The sequence below is a fragment of the Rutilus rutilus genome (assembly GCF_951802725.1).
Source record: "Rutilus rutilus genome assembly, chromosome: 9".
Taxonomy (NCBI): domain Eukaryota; kingdom Metazoa; phylum Chordata; class Actinopteri; order Cypriniformes; family Leuciscidae; genus Rutilus; species Rutilus rutilus.
The window spans coordinates 44,723,317-44,739,495 of NC_140223.1; the positions used below are offsets into that span (position 1 = coordinate 44,723,317).

At 41.1% G+C, this 16,179-nt stretch overlaps 2 protein-coding genes across 5 annotated transcripts in view; one reads left to right on the forward strand and one right to left on the reverse strand.

Annotated features, from left to right (window-relative positions):
• Positions 1-5,551: 5,551 nt before the first annotated feature.
• Positions 5,552-11,975, reverse strand: LOC311296507 (uncharacterized protein C14orf93-like). Of its 3 annotated transcripts, none has more exons than XM_084418330.1 (5): positions 11,059-11,975; positions 10,892-10,966; positions 8,393-8,510; positions 8,248-8,267; positions 5,552-5,953 (listed from the first exon to the last, which is right to left on the reverse strand). In XM_084418330.1, exons 1-5 carry the CDS (start codon positions 11,205-11,207, stop codon positions 5,665-5,667), a joined length of 651 nt encoding a protein of 216 aa, XP_084274456.1. In that variant the 5' UTR covers positions 11,208-11,975; the 3' UTR covers positions 5,552-5,664. The 3 variants fall into 3 exon arrangements, with proteins under 3 accessions (XP_084274456.1, XP_084274457.1, XP_084274458.1); XM_084418331.1 differs by lacking the exons at positions 10,892-10,966; positions 11,059-11,975 and adding exons at positions 10,480-10,571; positions 10,659-10,864; XM_084418332.1 differs by lacking the exons at positions 10,892-10,966; positions 11,059-11,975 and adding an exon at positions 10,480-10,629.
• Positions 11,976-13,294: 1,319 nt separating this feature from the next.
• LOC311297504 (hydroperoxide isomerase ALOXE3-like) overlaps positions 13,295-16,179 on the forward strand; it is a 52,482-nt gene continuing 49,597 nt past the window's right edge. The window contains exons 1-4 of one of the 2 annotated variants that reach the window (XM_084419824.1): positions 13,295-13,401; positions 13,536-13,567; positions 13,691-13,841; positions 15,198-15,402. In XM_084419824.1, the coding sequence (XP_084275950.1) occupies positions 13,698-13,841; positions 15,198-15,402 (349 nt within the window). In that variant the 5' untranslated portion in view covers positions 13,295-13,401; positions 13,536-13,567; positions 13,691-13,697. Of the gene's footprint in view, positions 13,402-13,508; positions 13,568-13,690; positions 13,842-15,197; positions 15,403-16,179 lie in introns of both variants that reach the window. The other variant, XM_084419823.1, reaches the window with a different exon arrangement.

Below are 16,179 nucleotides of genomic sequence, written 5' to 3' on the forward strand. Positions count from 1 at the left end.
CAAAGTTGCTCTTCTATCAGCTTGAATCAGTCGGCCCATTCTCCTCTGACCTCTAGCATCAACAAGGCATTTTCGCCCACAGGACTGCCGCATACTGGATGTTTTTCCCTTTTCACACCATTCTTTGTAAACCCTAGAAATGGTTGTGCGTGAAAATCCCAGTAACTGAGCAGATTGTGAAATACTCAGACCGGCCCGTCTGGCACCAACAACCATGCCACGCTCAAAATTGCTTAAATCACCTTTCTTTCCCATTCTGACATTCAGTTTGGAGTTCAGGAGATTGTCTTGACCAGGACCACACCCCTAAATGCATTGAAGCAACTGCCATGTGATTGGTTGATTAGATAATTGGGTAACACTTTAGAATACTGTTCCTTCATTAATGAATAACTACACAGGAACAAATGAGTAATGCACTATTAACATTGTAGTAACTACTATTAACTAACAAGAAACTCTGATTAACGAATTAGTAAGTCAAAGTGTTCAGTCGAATGTGGTAGTTCACTATTAGCTAATCAATAACTACTATTTTTCATACCTCACTGAAGACTACTAAGAACTACTATATACAGGTTCATAATTAATATTAATAATGCATAATATATAATAAGGTAATGCTAACTCATTAGTAATTAATCAAGTGTTACTACATCCTTCTAAAGGAACTACTAATAATTTGGATCAGTATTCTAAAGTGAAAAACATGATAAATACCTAATATTGACTAAAGTCATTGTAAGTTTTATGGCTTTTGTAAGGTTTTGGACAGTAATGAATCAAGTGTTACTAAATCTTTCTAAAGGAACTACTAGTTATTTGGATCAGTATTCTAAAGTGAAGATCATGGGAACACACTAGTAATGACTAAAGTGTCACCAAATCCATTGGAAGGAATTACTATTCAAAATCTTACAAAAATCTCAAAAGCTTACAATGACTTCAGTCAATATTAGGTAGTTATCATGTTTTTCACTTTAGAATACTGATCCAAATAATTAGTAGTTCCTTTAGAATGATGTAGTAATACTTGAGTCATTACTAGTGGGTTACCATAACCTTTTATTATAAATTATGCATTATTCATGTTAATTATGAACCTGTAGATCAGGGGTGTCAAACTCATTTTCACTGAGGGCCACTTCAGCATTATGGCTGCCCTCAAAGGGCCGGTTGTAACTGTAAGACTTTTAAAATGTTAATATATTGTCTCTTTATTTCATTATTACTTATTTAAGTTACAAATATTGTATATGCATTTGCAGGGGTGTTTCTAGGTTTTAAAAACATCAGGGGATGATCCCGAAACATCAGGGGCTGGGTAATAATGATTTGATATACAGAGAATAATGTGTATTGTATATATGCAGGGGCAAACTGGCAAAAACATTCAGCCCTGGCACTGTAGCCACACCAGCACACATTACCACACAGTCATGCGTATTCAAATGTGAGGTAGTTAGGGGGGTTCGGGGACATAATAAAATTTGATAATATTTATCAAATTTATCTCCCCCGGTAAAATTTGGATTTCTTGGACCTACATATATGTGCATTTTAAGGTGTTTAAAGGCCAAAAAATGTGGATAACAATAGCTCTAAAAGCATGTCAATGGCCAGTAGCATAAATTATTTAAGATAACAGATCTTACAAATGAGAATGAGGATAAATGTTGCAATGAATGATCCACACTACAAAATGGAAATGCAGAATGTTTCTGCTTATTGTTGACAATACACAATCACATATTCCAAACAGGAATGGCCTTAAATGAGAAATCTTTCAAGGATTATTTTGCATAGATGTTACATTTCAATCAAAAACCAGTGCAAACTTTTTGTGTCCAGAGGCAAATGAGCAATTTATATTAGCATTAAAGATTGGTTTCAGCAACTTGTTTCTTTCCTGAGTTAATCAATGTTTTTGGCACTAATCAGTTTAAAGTTCAATTGTTCACTCATAAAGACAGTCACTTGTCGCCACCTACTGGCTTAATGATGCAAGTGGCGCAAACACAGACAAGCGGAGTGATACAAATGGTGAAAAGGATAATACTGGTACCTATATTAAAATAATATAAAATATCAATATATTATTCTTCAATCAGTTCTATGCAGCAGAATCAGACTTAACAGATTTATTTTTTGACCAATTATAAAAAAACACGGAGCGGAGAGCACAGCGCACACACAGCGGAACGCGCTTAGAAGTTATGCATCTTCGGAAGCGGACTCGCACGCAAAGTCATAAAACACGCTGAGCCAGAGTCAAACCATTGCCGAACACGGAGGGGCGCGGCGGCTTTTTACTATCTTTCGGCCAAAAAACGAAAATGTTATTTTCGGCCGAAAATTTTCGGCAGCTTAAATTTAGTTGCATCCCTAATTTTAAGACACCCATATGCTCTCGCGGGCCATATAAAATAATGTGGCGGGCCTTGAGTTTGACACATGTGCTGTAGATAGTAGTTCTCTGGGAGGTATGAAAAAAATAGTAGTTATTGATTAGCTAATAATGAACTACTACATTCATCTGAGCGCTATTACTTACTAATTTGTTAATCAGAGTTTCTTGTTAGTTAATAGTAGTTACTAGAATGTTAATAATGCGTTACTCGTTTGTTCCTGTGTAATTATTCATTAATGAAGGAACAGTATTCTAAAGTGTTACCGATACTTGCATTAATGAGAAATTGAACAGGTGTTCCTAGAAATCCTTTAGGTGAGTGTATATAAATATAGCTGCGAGCAGCGATGAAGGGCCAAAGCCGGCGGCACCACCACCCCGGTGCCTTTAGGTAGCTCGCAACTATATTTTTATTTCTTTCCCCCAAAAATAAAATAAAAATTCTTACTGACCCCAAACTTTTGAACGGTAGTGTATGTAGATGGTCAAACATTCTTTTGTATGCAATTTGCATTTTGTTTATTGAAAACTGAAAACTATTCATGTCATTATAAATGTGAAAAAAGTAAAACTCAGTGAGTGAATTGCTGGTCACACACAGTGCAGTGACCTTTGTTCAAAAGTGTTCAAAAGTTGAGCTGTGGTCAGATAAGACTTCCTCTTTTTTTCAACTGCCTAACCCAACCTGTACAGTTATTAGAAAAAGTAGTTACGCAAACATAGATATGCAGATGTTAGTGGCTTGGTGTAGAAATGTTGTGTTGCATGTTGTGTCCGCCTATAAGATGTCTGCTTTCCTTGCCATCTGTGTCAGTCCTAAATGTTATGAGTGCTTAATAAACGGCAAAATGCCAAAGATCAGTGGTGTCCTGCCCATTTTAACGGTGTGTTAATTCAATGCTTTGCAGGACAGTTGGCTAGTACCAGCTATTGCTGTAGCCATTCCTCAGTCTAGTTGTTTAGCCCTCTGGCTCACAAACTGGTCATGACTTGTGATAGCATAGTCAAGTCAAGTCACCTTTATTTGTATAGTGCATTTTACAATACAGATTGTTTCAAAGCAGCTTTCCAGAGATAACAGGAAACTAATGCAACAAAGTTAGTATCTGCTGTACAGCAGATCTAGAAGAAAGAAAGATCTGTCAGTTACAATTGGTAATCATTCATCACCTGCAGTTCCTCTATCATGTGGGCTCCCACAAGGGTCCACATTGAGTCCTTTTTTATTTTCCCTGTATATGTTACCTTTGGGGTCTATGTTTAGGAAATATGAGATCACATACCACTGTTATGCTGATGACACTGATGTACAGTGAGGAAAATAAGTATTTGAACACCCTGCTATTTTGCAAGTTCTCCCACTTGGAAATCATGGAGGGGTCTGAAATTGTCATCGTAGGTGCATGTCCACTGTGAGAGACATAATCTAAAAAAAAAAAATCCAGAAATCACAATATATAATTTTTTAACTATTTATTTGTATGATACAGCTGCAAATAAGTATTTGAACACCTGTCTATCAGCTAGAATTCTGACCCTCAAAGACCTGTTAGTCTGCCTTTAAAATGTCCACCTCCACTCCATTTATTATCCTAAATTAGATGCACCTGTTTGAGGTCGTTAGCTGCATAAAGACACCTGTCCACCCCATACAATCAGTAAGAATCCAACTACTAACATGGCCAAGACCAAAGAGCTGTCCAAAGACACTAGAGACAAAATTGTACACCTCCACAGGGCTGGAAAGGGCTACGGGGAAATTGCCAAGCAGCTTGGTGAAAAAAGGTCCACTGTTGGAGCAATCATTAGAAAATGGAAGAAGCTAAACATGACTGTCAATCTCCCTCGGACTGGGGCTCCATGCAAGATCTCACCTCGTGGGGTCTCAATGATCCTAAGAAAGGTGAGAAATCAGCCCAGAACTACACGGGAGGAGCTGGTCAATAACCTGAAAAGAGCTGGGACCACCGTTTCCAAGGTTACTGTTGGTAATACACTAAGACGTCATGGTTTGAAATCATGCATGGCACGGAAGGTTCCCCTGCTTAAACCAGCACATGTCAAGGCCCGTCTTAAGTTTGCCAATGACCATTTGGATGATCCAGAGGAGTCATGGGAGAAAGTCATGTGGTCAGATGAGACCAAAATAGAACTTTTTGGTCATAATTCCACTAAACGTGTTTGGAGGAAGAAGAATGATGAGTACCATCCCAAGAACACCATCCCTACTGTGAAGCATGGGGGTGGTAGCATCATGCTTTGGGGGTGTTTTTCTGCACATGGGACAGGGCGACTGCACTGTATTAAGGAGAGGACGACCGGGGCCATGTATTGCGAGATTTTGGGGAACAACCTCCTTCCCTCAGTTAGAGCATTGAAGATGGGTCGAGGCTGGGTCTTCCAACATGACAATGACCCGAAGCACACAGCCAGGATAACCAAGGAGTGGCTCTGTAAGAAGCATATCAAGGTTCTGGCGTGGCCTAGCCAGTCTCCAGACCTAAACCCAATAGAGAATCTTTGGAGGGAGCTCAAACTCCGTGTTTCTCAGCGACAGCCCAGAAACCTGACTGATCTAGAGAAGATCTGTGTGGAGGAGTGGGCCAAAATCCCTCCTGCAGTGCACTGCATGAAAAGTGGGATTTTCGTCCCCGTAAACGACCGGAAATCTCCATAATTTTCGGCAGATAATGACAATTTACAGCCTGTGAACGTCGCGTTCGTCTGTGCCACAAATTGACGGAAACGAACCATGACGTATGTGCAGAGCTCGCGGAGGTGATAATGGCTCTAATTAGCATATGAATAGCAGCGCCTGCGCCTTGCCAGAGAATGGCTTGAATTTCCTCACTCAGTATTGGTTGAAACCACTACATTTAAACAAGAAAAATCACTCGTGATTGGTTGGCAGATCTGTTACTATTGGTCACCCTGGGTCATTATAAATTTAAACCCCACCCCAAAATGATAATAATTATATATAAATATAAAATTACTAATTATATATAAATATACAATTATTTGTGTAATATATGATATTATGTTGTATATTCATGTCATTGTTATCCTATGGACTACACTATTATTACCATCAAGGACATGAATTTATTGAGGAAAGGAAAATTTGCCAGGGACATGCTGTTTATTCAAAGAAAGAGCTTTATTAACACAAACACACAACTATATCATACATGTAAAAAGCATATGAGATTTGCCCACACAACAAATGGGAAGCTCACGAGAAGCCCAAAATCCTACAGCACCGTGAAGTGTCTGTTTTCCGCTTCGGAGCTGTAGGTAACTAGCGGCATTCTGTCTGAATTCGGTCCATTTTGCAGACGTCTGTGGTGCGTTGCCCTGTAGTTTGGAATCGCCTCTAATCTCGACTGCAGCGTGGCACAGAGCTCGGTGAGCTCCTGGCTGTGAAAGGACGGAGGTCGCACAATCCATCCAGACACCCCGCCGACGATGCCGTCTTCCTCATCAGACATCAGGTCTATGGTAGCGCACTTCCGAAGGCCCACCTCATCCTCAGCTAGCACACTCTGGCTACGTTCACACTGCAGGCTGAAACGACCCAATTCCGATTTTTTTGCCCCTATGCGACCTGTATCTGATCTTTTCATGACAGTCTGAACGACACAGATCCGATCTTTTCAAATGCGACCCAGGCCACTTGGGTATGTGGTCCCAAATCCGATACATATCCGATCTTTTGAAATGCGACTTCAGTCTGAACGGCCAGGTCGCATATATCCGACCTGCACGTCATTGATACGCGAAAAACGTCATAATTCTGCATTGAAGTAGTCGTCGGTTTGAAAACGGACTGCATATTCGTCGAGCTGAGGTAAATCTGCCGAACGGGTCGACCTCGACGAGCCCGTTAATAATAAAAATAAATAAAAAAAGCCCACGGCCATTATACACTGCTCAAAAAAATAAAGGGAACACTTTTTAATCAGAGAATAGCATCAAGTCAGTTAAACTCCTGGGATATTGATCTGGTCAGTTAAGTAACAGAGGGGGTTGGTAATCAGTTTCAGTGTTAATGACATTAACAGCAGGTGCACTAGATGGGCAACAGTGAGACAACCCCCAAAACAGGGATGGTTTTACAGATGGAGGCCACTGACATTTTTTTCCCTACTCATCTTTTCGGACTGTTTTTTACCAGTTTTGCATTTGGCTAGGGTCAGTGTCACTACTGGTAGCATGAGGCGATACCTGGACCCTACAGAGGTTGAGCAGGCAGTCCAGCTCCTTCAGGATGGCTCATCAATACGTGCCATTGCCAGAAGGTTTGCTGTGTCTCCCAGCACAGTCTCAAGAGCATGGAGGAGATTCCAGGAAGACAGACAGCTACTCTAGGAGAGCTGGACAGGGCCGTAGAAGGTCCTTAACCCATCAGCAGGACCGGTATCTGCTCCTTTGTGCGAGGAGGAACATGATGAGCACTGCCAGAGCCCTACAAAATGACCTCCAGCAGGCCACTGGTGTGAATGTCTCTGACCAAACAATCAGAAACAGACTTCATGAGGGTGGCCTGAGGGCCCGACGTCCTCTAGTGGGCCCTGTGCTCACTGCCCAGCACCAGGGAGCTCGATTGGCATTTCCCATTGAACACCAGAATTGGCAGGTCCGCCACTGGTGCCCTGTGGTTTTCACAAATGAGAGCAGGTTCACCCTGAGCACGTGACAGACAGGAAAGGGTCTGGAGAAGCCGTGGAGAATGTTATGCTGCCTGTAACATCGTTCAGCATGACCGGTTTGGTGGTGGGTCAGTGATGGTCTGGGGAGGCATATCCATGGAGGGACGCACAGACCTCTGCAGGCTAGACAATGGCACACTGACTGCCATTAGGTATCGGGATGAAATCCTTGGATCCATTGTCAGACCCTATGCTGGTGCAGTGGGTCCTGGGTTCCTCCTGGTGCACAACAATGCCCGGCCTCATGTGGCGAGAGCATGCAGGCAGTTCCTGGAGGATGAAGGAATGATACCATTGAAGGGCCACCACGCTCACCTGACCTACATCCAATAGAACACCTCTGGGACATTGTGTTTCGGTCCATCTGACATCACCTGGTTGCACCTCAGACTGTCCAGGAGCTCAGTGATGCGCTGGTCCAGATCTGGGAGGAAATACCCCAGGACACCATCCGTCGTCTCATTAGGAGTATGACCCGACGTTGTCAGGCATGCATACAAGCACGTGGGGGCCATACAAACTACTGAGTACCATTTTGAGTTGCTGCAATGAAATTTCAGCAAAATGGACAAGCCTGCTGCATCATTTTTTCACTCAGATTTCCGGGGTGTCTTTGAATTCAATCCTCTGTAGGTTGATCATTTTCATTTCCATCAAACGATGTGGCATCCTTTCGTTCATAACACATTACCCAGTCCATATTAGTATAGATATCCAGCATGATATTTTTCCCCATTGAGATCTGATGTGTTTTCAAAGTGTTCCTTTAATTTTTTTGAGCAGTGTATATACGTTATGTTAACTTATTTGTGCTGAATCTGATATTAGATAGGTCAGCGGCTGCTGACTGGCTCTTGTGTAACGGTCGCTGCGCGCGCTCATGTGTGTGTGTGTGTGAGAGAGAATCACAGTTAGTTCAAGTTTAGTTACAGTACTTCCGCAAACAACAAGTGACGTCGTTGACCGTACTCTTCTGCGCATGCGGGTCACTTCTGGGTCATTTCACGTTCACACAGGAGATCACAAAAGGTCGCATTTAATTGGAAATGTGAACGGCCTTGCAAAAAAAACGAATTTTTAAAAAAAATCGGAATTGAGCATTAAGCCCTGCAGTGTGAACGTAGCCTCTGTCTCGCTTCTAGCAGCTGTAAAAACCAATAAACACAATCAGTACTGCGCAATGCACTGCGTATGGACAACACACATCTATTAATGTACCTGAAAAATAATCACATTGACCAAAAAACGGATCTAATCTAATAAATCTTACCGTCTTTCTTCTCGCTCGACTCCAAGCTGAATTCTCCACAGCTTCGGCCTGCAATGCAAGATCTGGTTGTTTGTACCTGAAGCTCCTGCGCACTGTCTCGTAATATGTCTTAAAGGCTCTGGAAAACAATTAAATGAGAGTGATATTAATAAGAACAACATAAGACACAGTAAAATTAAACAATAAAAGAGAAAAAATGCAACCGGGTTAAATTGAAGAAATACACACTGGAAACAAACTATGCTTTTTGAAATTGGGGTTTTATTCTGACTGCTGTTTAAAGTCCCTGTAAAGTCAAAATTAAGTATGTGTTCTGAGTTTGTCACACCACATAAAAATGTGTTATTAGCCACCCAGCCAAATTTGAATGATAAAAAAAGCCGGCAAGTACATAAAATAAGCTATCAAAATCTTGAAAAAATGAGCAGTAGTCTCTGCTCTCAAACGCTGGGGGCGTGTCCACTGGCTGCGCTGAAACCACGCCCACTCGCCACACTCAACTCTGTCACCGCTACAGCCGGAATGGATGCTCCTAGGTTTTACAAAGCCATACATGTTCGAGCCTGGACTACCTACTATAATTATAACATAAGCACACAAGGCAACTTACACTCATTGGTGGGCTCGCACTGCCGACGATGGCACCAGTTGTCGGCGCGACGGGAGGATGAAGGCCGAGGCGGGAGATAATCGGTTCGGCCCCATTCACCAGTAACAGCGGATTATCTGTGAATCCCAGTTGTCTCCGATGAAACTTTATAAAACTATCCCGTGTAAAATGATCACTACAGAGGCGGGTTTTGGCGGTGATCCTCAGCTCTCCATCAAGGTGGCTCTTCACAAAATTAATCCACCGCTTCTGTGATCGTTTTTCGGAAATTTAAATAAGGACACCGATCTGTTTTGTACATGATCGCATCCAGGTAGTACGCATTTCCGTGACGAAGGCATAGCTAGCTAGCAAACTGTAGGCTGTAGTAACTAATAGTACTGACAGTGACTCGCGATCGGAAAACTGATGTGAATGTGCTATATTGTTAGGGGAGGGGCAGCGTCAGGGGTTCCAGTGCGTCATCAAGTAGGGGCGTGTCCAGGAGCTCAGGGGCTCCAGTGCGTCATCAAGTAGGGGCGTGTCCAGGAGCTCAGGGGCTCCAGTGCGTCATCAAGTAGGGGCGTGTCCAGGAGCTCAGGGGCTTCAGTGCGTCATCAAGTAGGGGCGTGTCCAGGAGCTCAGGGGCTCCAGTGCGTCATCAAGTAGGGGCGTGTCCAGGAGCTCAGGGGTTCCAGTGCGTCATCAAGTAGGGGCGTGTCCAGGAGCTCAGGGGCTTCAGTGCGTCATCAAGTAGGGGCGTGTCCAGGAGCTCAGGGGCTTCAGTGCGTCATCAAGTAGGGGCGTGTCCAGGAGCTCAGGGGCTCCAGTGCGTCATCGAGCCCCCGTTTTAGCCCCGCCCAAAAAATCCGGAACGCAGCAATGGTGAAAAACTGTTTAACGGTCTAACTCCACAATTCAGTACTTCACAGTTCACAGTCTTTGTAATATGTTTTAGCAATACATTTCAAACATTTATAATGTGTTTAGAATTTTTTTTTAGAATTGCCTTTACAGGGACTTTAAAACAAGTGACAGTGGTCAATGGGAGCACAATTACACAGATAAAAGTCTAATTAAGAAAAAAGTTTGCCTTGTTCGAAGAGATTTCACAAGGGAAAATTAGATTTCACTAGTTAAACAAAAAAACAAGAAATTGTAGAAACAGTTTACAGTAAATTTGAAGATGACATATAATCAAATGTCACAAAAACTCACTCAAGTTTAACCAGTGGATCAATGCCCAGATTTAAATCGATTTCTACAAACCAAAATATGTTATAATTAAATACGATAACACAAACTGGAATACGGCAGTGGCTGAGGTAACTTACAAGAGAAATAAAGGCACATTAACACAGCCACAACCCACGTTTCACATACTAATCATGCAGAACCAGAAATATGCATTAAACCATACAGTTATACTGTACAATCACAGAATATAGATTAAACTCATTAACAGATTTATCAAATAAACATGGCATCAGTATTTTACCCCATAAATCATGAAACGTAGCCTAAGTTACATAAGCTACCCAATCCTTTACCGATCACCACGAGGTTCATCCACACGCGCTCCAAATAAATCTATAAACAAATGTACACATCAAATGTTCTTTTAACTCTGCTTCACAACTTATTTGTGCATATTAAAGATATTGGAGTAATATTTACCAAGAAAGAAGATCGTATAACACAGTAAATCCGATCAATGCACGAACAACCACATGGAGCTCTCCTGAACAATGAAAAATGGCTTCTCTGGTCGCGCGCACGCATCCAGCACAAGTAAATAGTATCGCGAGAAGAAAGGGATTTCTTAAAGGGGCCACAAACATTTTTAATGCCAAATAGAAACGAGGTATACACTACTGCTACTTGGCCACAATAATAAAAAAGTTACTTACACTGTCGTCATTATCAGCATCATGTAAATCTGGACTTGCAGACATAGCTCCGAGCAAATATGAGGTGAGGTTAGTCTGTGAAAACAAAATGTATGGTTAAGATCGGTATCTATTAACAGATCTATTTCCTTATACAGGAGAATGAAAGCATATTCTTTAAATCTTACCCTTGCTCCGATTCGTAGCGCCTACAATTCGCTCTGTGCACGACGACCGTTGACGTTCGAACTTGAGTGTGTGGGCCAGTAACGTTACTTACTTCCGGTGAACACTTCCGGTGATCTGACAGCGAGAGACAACAGCGACCGAGTTCCATTACCACAGAGATATTTTTTCACAATGAGTGTTTTTAGGATTCAAGAGAGGTGACTTGCCTTTCAGAGGGTGACAGCCTCAGCACTTAATCGTTGTGTGCCGTTATGTACCGTTTTCGTCACGTTATTACAATAAAGAAGTCAGCTTTCATGCATTCCCCGTTGCCGCTGCGGTACGGGCTGAGTGGATGCAGGAGATCCGGAGGGATGACTTCAACCCAACCAAATGTTTAAATGCATATAATTTTCAGTGTATTTCACCTGTGCGTTTCTATGCTTTCTATTACTGCATTTATTTTGTTCAAGTGAGATGAGTAAAGATCATAAATCATTATCTGCCTGGTGTTTATAAGCAGCACATACAGTATTGTACTGCATGTAAAATATACACAAACTTACCTATATTAAATTGTTCGTGGTACCTACAGTTAAAAATGTAAATATAAAATATGTGATGATATTGATCAGGCAATTGATGTAAGTAAAAATATATGCGCAGAATTGAGAAAATAGTATTTATGGAGATAAATTGTAGCCTATCACAGGGCAAATATGTGAATGTTCACGGTGCATTTTATGCAAACAACTCTAATCGTAGTTGTAACTCTAAATGTACAGTAGGCATAATTGTCATTGCGTATGTGTAAGCAGCATGAGTCAAATACAATCTTCTGTTCGTGAACAGTTGTATTATGCACAGTGGTTGAGCTCTAGGAGATTGTGATGCTGTTTGCATGGAATGCACATTTTACCTTTGTGGCAAAGCCTGATTCAAATTAATTGTTGAAATAAATTGTTTTGTTTATCTTTTTACATAACGTGGCCATTGCTAATGACACACAGTAACTAATCTAGCATACTTTCATTAAATATATTAATTTAAGCTAAAAATTTAAGAGTCTATAATTAGGCTATACTGAGCCTGATCTATTTATACCAGAGATTTTCTCAGAATGAAGTAAATACCTTTTAGAAAAATGTCACCTGGGGTAAAACTCCCCCTGCCCTGATTTGCATTTGTATAGCTCTTAGCATTTTCATTTACATGTTAAAGCCTCCCCTAGAATTAGGGGGAGGGGGGTCATGGGGGGACAACTGCCAAGCAAGGTCCACGTCAATTTCCGACAATTCACGCCATTTTTCGGTGTTGCCTGCAAATTGCCGTGTGCAGTCGTAAACCTGAACTTCCACGACAATCAAATAACAAATCCCACTTTTCATGCAGTGGTGTGTGCAAACTTGGTGAAAAACTACAGGAAACGTTTGACCTCTGTAATTGCAAACAAAGGCTACTGTACCAAATATTAACATTGATTTTCTCAGGTGTTCAAATACTTATTTGCAGCTGTATCATACAAATAAATTGATTATGCCTCTCACAGTGGACATGCACCTACGATGACAATTTCAGACCCCTCCATGATTTCCAAGTGGGAGAACTTGCAAAATAGCAGGGTGTTCAAATACTTATTTTCCTCACTGTATGTTCCATTACAACCACTTGATAAGATCTGTGCCAACACTGTTAAGTGTCTCGATGATGTAAAATGCTTGATGGCTATGAATTTTCTCCACTTAAATGAGAGCAAAACTGATGTTGTTAAGTTTTTTTGGGGTGTTTTTGCAAATCAAGTTAGTGCTGTGGTGAAAACTAGTTGCCTTTCGAGAGGTCTCTCGTATTGCGTAAGGCTATGGGAAAACTCCTTTTCTTGAGAATATTGAAGCCATTTTTTTTTAAACGCAGTGCATCTGCACAGCATACACAGATGAGTGACTAGCCATGGTCATTGGCTGTAGAAATGTGCTTTATAAAAAACTAAACTAAACTAAGGTAGGTATGAATATGCCTCCCCCCTCAGAATGTGTGCTTGTAAGATGACTCTGCCAAAGACAAACCAAGTTGCTCAGTATCATTTTGCAATGATATTGCAAGACATGACCGGAGGCAAATTCAAAGATTAAATGAAATCATGATTAAATGAATCATGAAACATTGCAACCAATCATAAACTTAAGTTTAAAGACTTTCCTTATTTGTACAAAGGAAGGAATGCATTTTTAGATTGGGTGTCATGACAGTGACGAAAATGAATACTTTACAAGAAAGTTATAAAATGCTTGGAGACTTCTGCTCTTGACCTCTTCTTGTTCAGGTCATTTTGAAAGCAACAAGGTCCTTGTTTTGGCAAAAACCTGGTAATAAAATTTTAAAGATCTTTGCTAAAGAGTGTTCAATTAAAATGTATTTCATTTCTGTGGTAATTTCCATGACATAGACTGCTCTCTCTTTACAATCAATCTAGTTACAACAGTTGTTGCAATTCTTACAGCAGTAACATTGTGAGCTCTCTTACAGAAAAAGGTGAGAATCTCTCTCTCTCTTTCACTTACACACTCTCTCTCCCTCTCTGGACTTGGTGATGTTCTTTGGTGGTCTCATCATGTTTGGATTTTCTCTTAAAAATCATTGTCCATTACTTTGCAGAACAGCCATGGTGATCTACACAGTAACGGCGTACACAGGAAAGGGGCTTTTGGCGGGCACCACTAGCCGTATCTACATCCAGCTGCGTGGCACTGAGGCTGAGAGCGAGGAACAGAACCTAAATCGCATTCAGGCGTTTTGGCAAGGATCGGTGAGTGCACCCAATTAAACCAACATTAGGGAGTTTTTGACTAAAAACCATCAGTCAACACTACATTTAATGGAAGACATTAGAAAGAGTGAGAATAAAAGTTGAATGAAGTAATGAAAAAAAATATATATATATTTACCTTAAAATTATCGTCCCATATGTACGACGGCGTATTAGGGACATTGTACGTAAAAAAAAAACTCAGAATATCCATGAAAAAATAACCACATTGCTTCACTTTGCACTCAGACTGAACCTGCTCCTCAGCCCGCGTCACGAGGCATCATCCAGAGAGCACCAGGGCCAACAGCTTTGACCCAATCTCTCTGTGGCTGAGGCAAGCTGTGAAAGGAAGAAACAGCCTATAGCCCAATCAATCTAACACTGTTTTGCCTTGGATGTTCATAATAATCGCTATCAATTTAATTTAGGCCTAAAAGACAGTCTTTTATTGGCCAGGCATGTTTGACAGCCATATGCTTCATACTAGTTGCACTAGTTCTAATATTATGTATAGTCGTAACATTCCAGGAAAAAACTCGGAACTGAAACTAGAATATTATAAAGCCACAAATTTGCGAGAAAAAAACTCACAAAAAACTTGGAAAAATAGTGTGAGGGTACCACATCACTTCACAAGGCTGTGCCTCATCACACCAGTCCACCATAAACATGTTCCCCACATGCACACGTTAGTGAGGAAGTGCAACTATGGAACATATGGCTGTCAAACATGCTTGGCCAGTAATAAAGACTAGCTATTACATTAAATTCATAGCGGGTTATCATGCATATCCAAAGCAAAACAGTGTCAATAGATTAATTAGGTAGGCTGTTTCTTCTATTCACAGCTTGCCTCAGCCTCAGCTATCAGGAAATTGGTTCAGAAAGAACGCTGCCCCTGCGTGCTCTCTGGATGAGGCTTGTGACGCGGGCTGTGGATCAGGTTCAGGTCGAATGCAAAGTGAAGCAATGTGGTTCCATACCTGGAACCAGGAACACTTCAGTGTTTCACACTAGTTGCACGTCCTCACTAACATGTGCCTGTGGGATCTTAGTTTACGGGCCGTCTGTGGTGTGATGAGGTAGGCTACATCCTTGCAATATAAAGAAATGTGGTTCCGTGACAATATTTTTCAGAGTTTTTTACTTGCAATTCTTTCACTTTATAATCATATAATATTCTTCTTTTTTTGGTGCAATTTTTTTTTTTTTTAATGCAAACTTGTTATTTTATAATCTCAGAATATCTCAGAGTTTCTTTGCTGAATTTTCCCTCCCCCAATTGCATATTATTATTATTATTTTATTTACCTACAAAGACCCTAACACGCCATTGTACATCTGTCTGTGCAGGAGCGAGAGTTTAAGATTAACTGTAAAGCGTCCCTGGGAGAGCTCATAGCTGTCAAGCTCTACTCCAAGCCGTTTATGGGTCTTCTTTACAACCAGTGGTTCTGTGATAAGATCTTGATCAACACTCCAGAAGGTGACAGGATTTTGTTCCCGTGCTACTGCTGGCTCGACTGTAACGAGAGGCTCGTTTTAAGACCTGCTAAAGGTAGGCACTCCCATTTCAAGTCATGGCCAAAATTCACATTTACCGGTGTACTTGAAAGCTCACACACACACACACACACACACACACACACACACAATCAATACTTTTTATAATCTTTTTGCAGTGGGCTTGCTTAACCCACCCAGCTGCAACCTATATGCAAAACAAGTTGACATGTTTACAACAAGGTTTTAAAACATCGATTATGCAATACACTTTAATTTATTTAGTGCTGCTAATAAAATTGTTAAGCCTATTTGGAGAGAGAGATGTTTATAATCTGACAATATGTCAGTCATCGTGTGATAACGAAAATATGACTATGACTTCTTGTTCTGAGCAGGTGTTGTCAGTGAACAGGCTGTAAGACTCTCATGAAAAACTGATGCTAATTATCTGGGAAACATTCTCTAACAGCAGTCAAGTTGTCACTGTTTATGTCAAACAAGTTGTGAATTTGTTGTAACATTAAAACAGGAGATCATGACTTACTCTGTCTGTGCTCAAAGTGATGCTGGGAGTGATTTCCTCGAAACTTTCGGGCAGAATCACGTGAACAATTCCAGGATATGCTTTTTTTTTTCATTGGTTGTTGCGTTAAATCTTACCCAGATACAATAGTGCTATTTTCTGTTTGGCTATTGTGTAGCCCCTTTCTTTTTTTGATTGGCTGATAAGTGGCAGGCTGGACTAATAACTCCAGGGGAGACGCGCTTGACTCCTGCCGGTTCCACAGTGAGAGCGGCGCGGCCAGAGACATATTATTAAATATATTAT

Bases quoted from the DNA above. Each gene is read 5' to 3' on its own strand.
- LOC311296507 (XM_084418330.1), bottom strand. From the start codon at position 11,207: ATGGAACTCGGTCGCTGTTGTCTCTCGCTGTCAGATCACCGGAAGTGT. The intron at 8,511-10,891 runs GTAAGTAACTTT...ATTGTTTTCCAG, and splicing joins ATGCTGATAATGACGACAGT to AGCCTTTAAGACATATTACG. The intron at 5,954-8,247 runs GCTACGTTCACA...ACGTAGCCAGAG, and splicing joins CTGCTAGAAGCGAGACAGAG to TGTGCTAGCTGAGGATGAGG.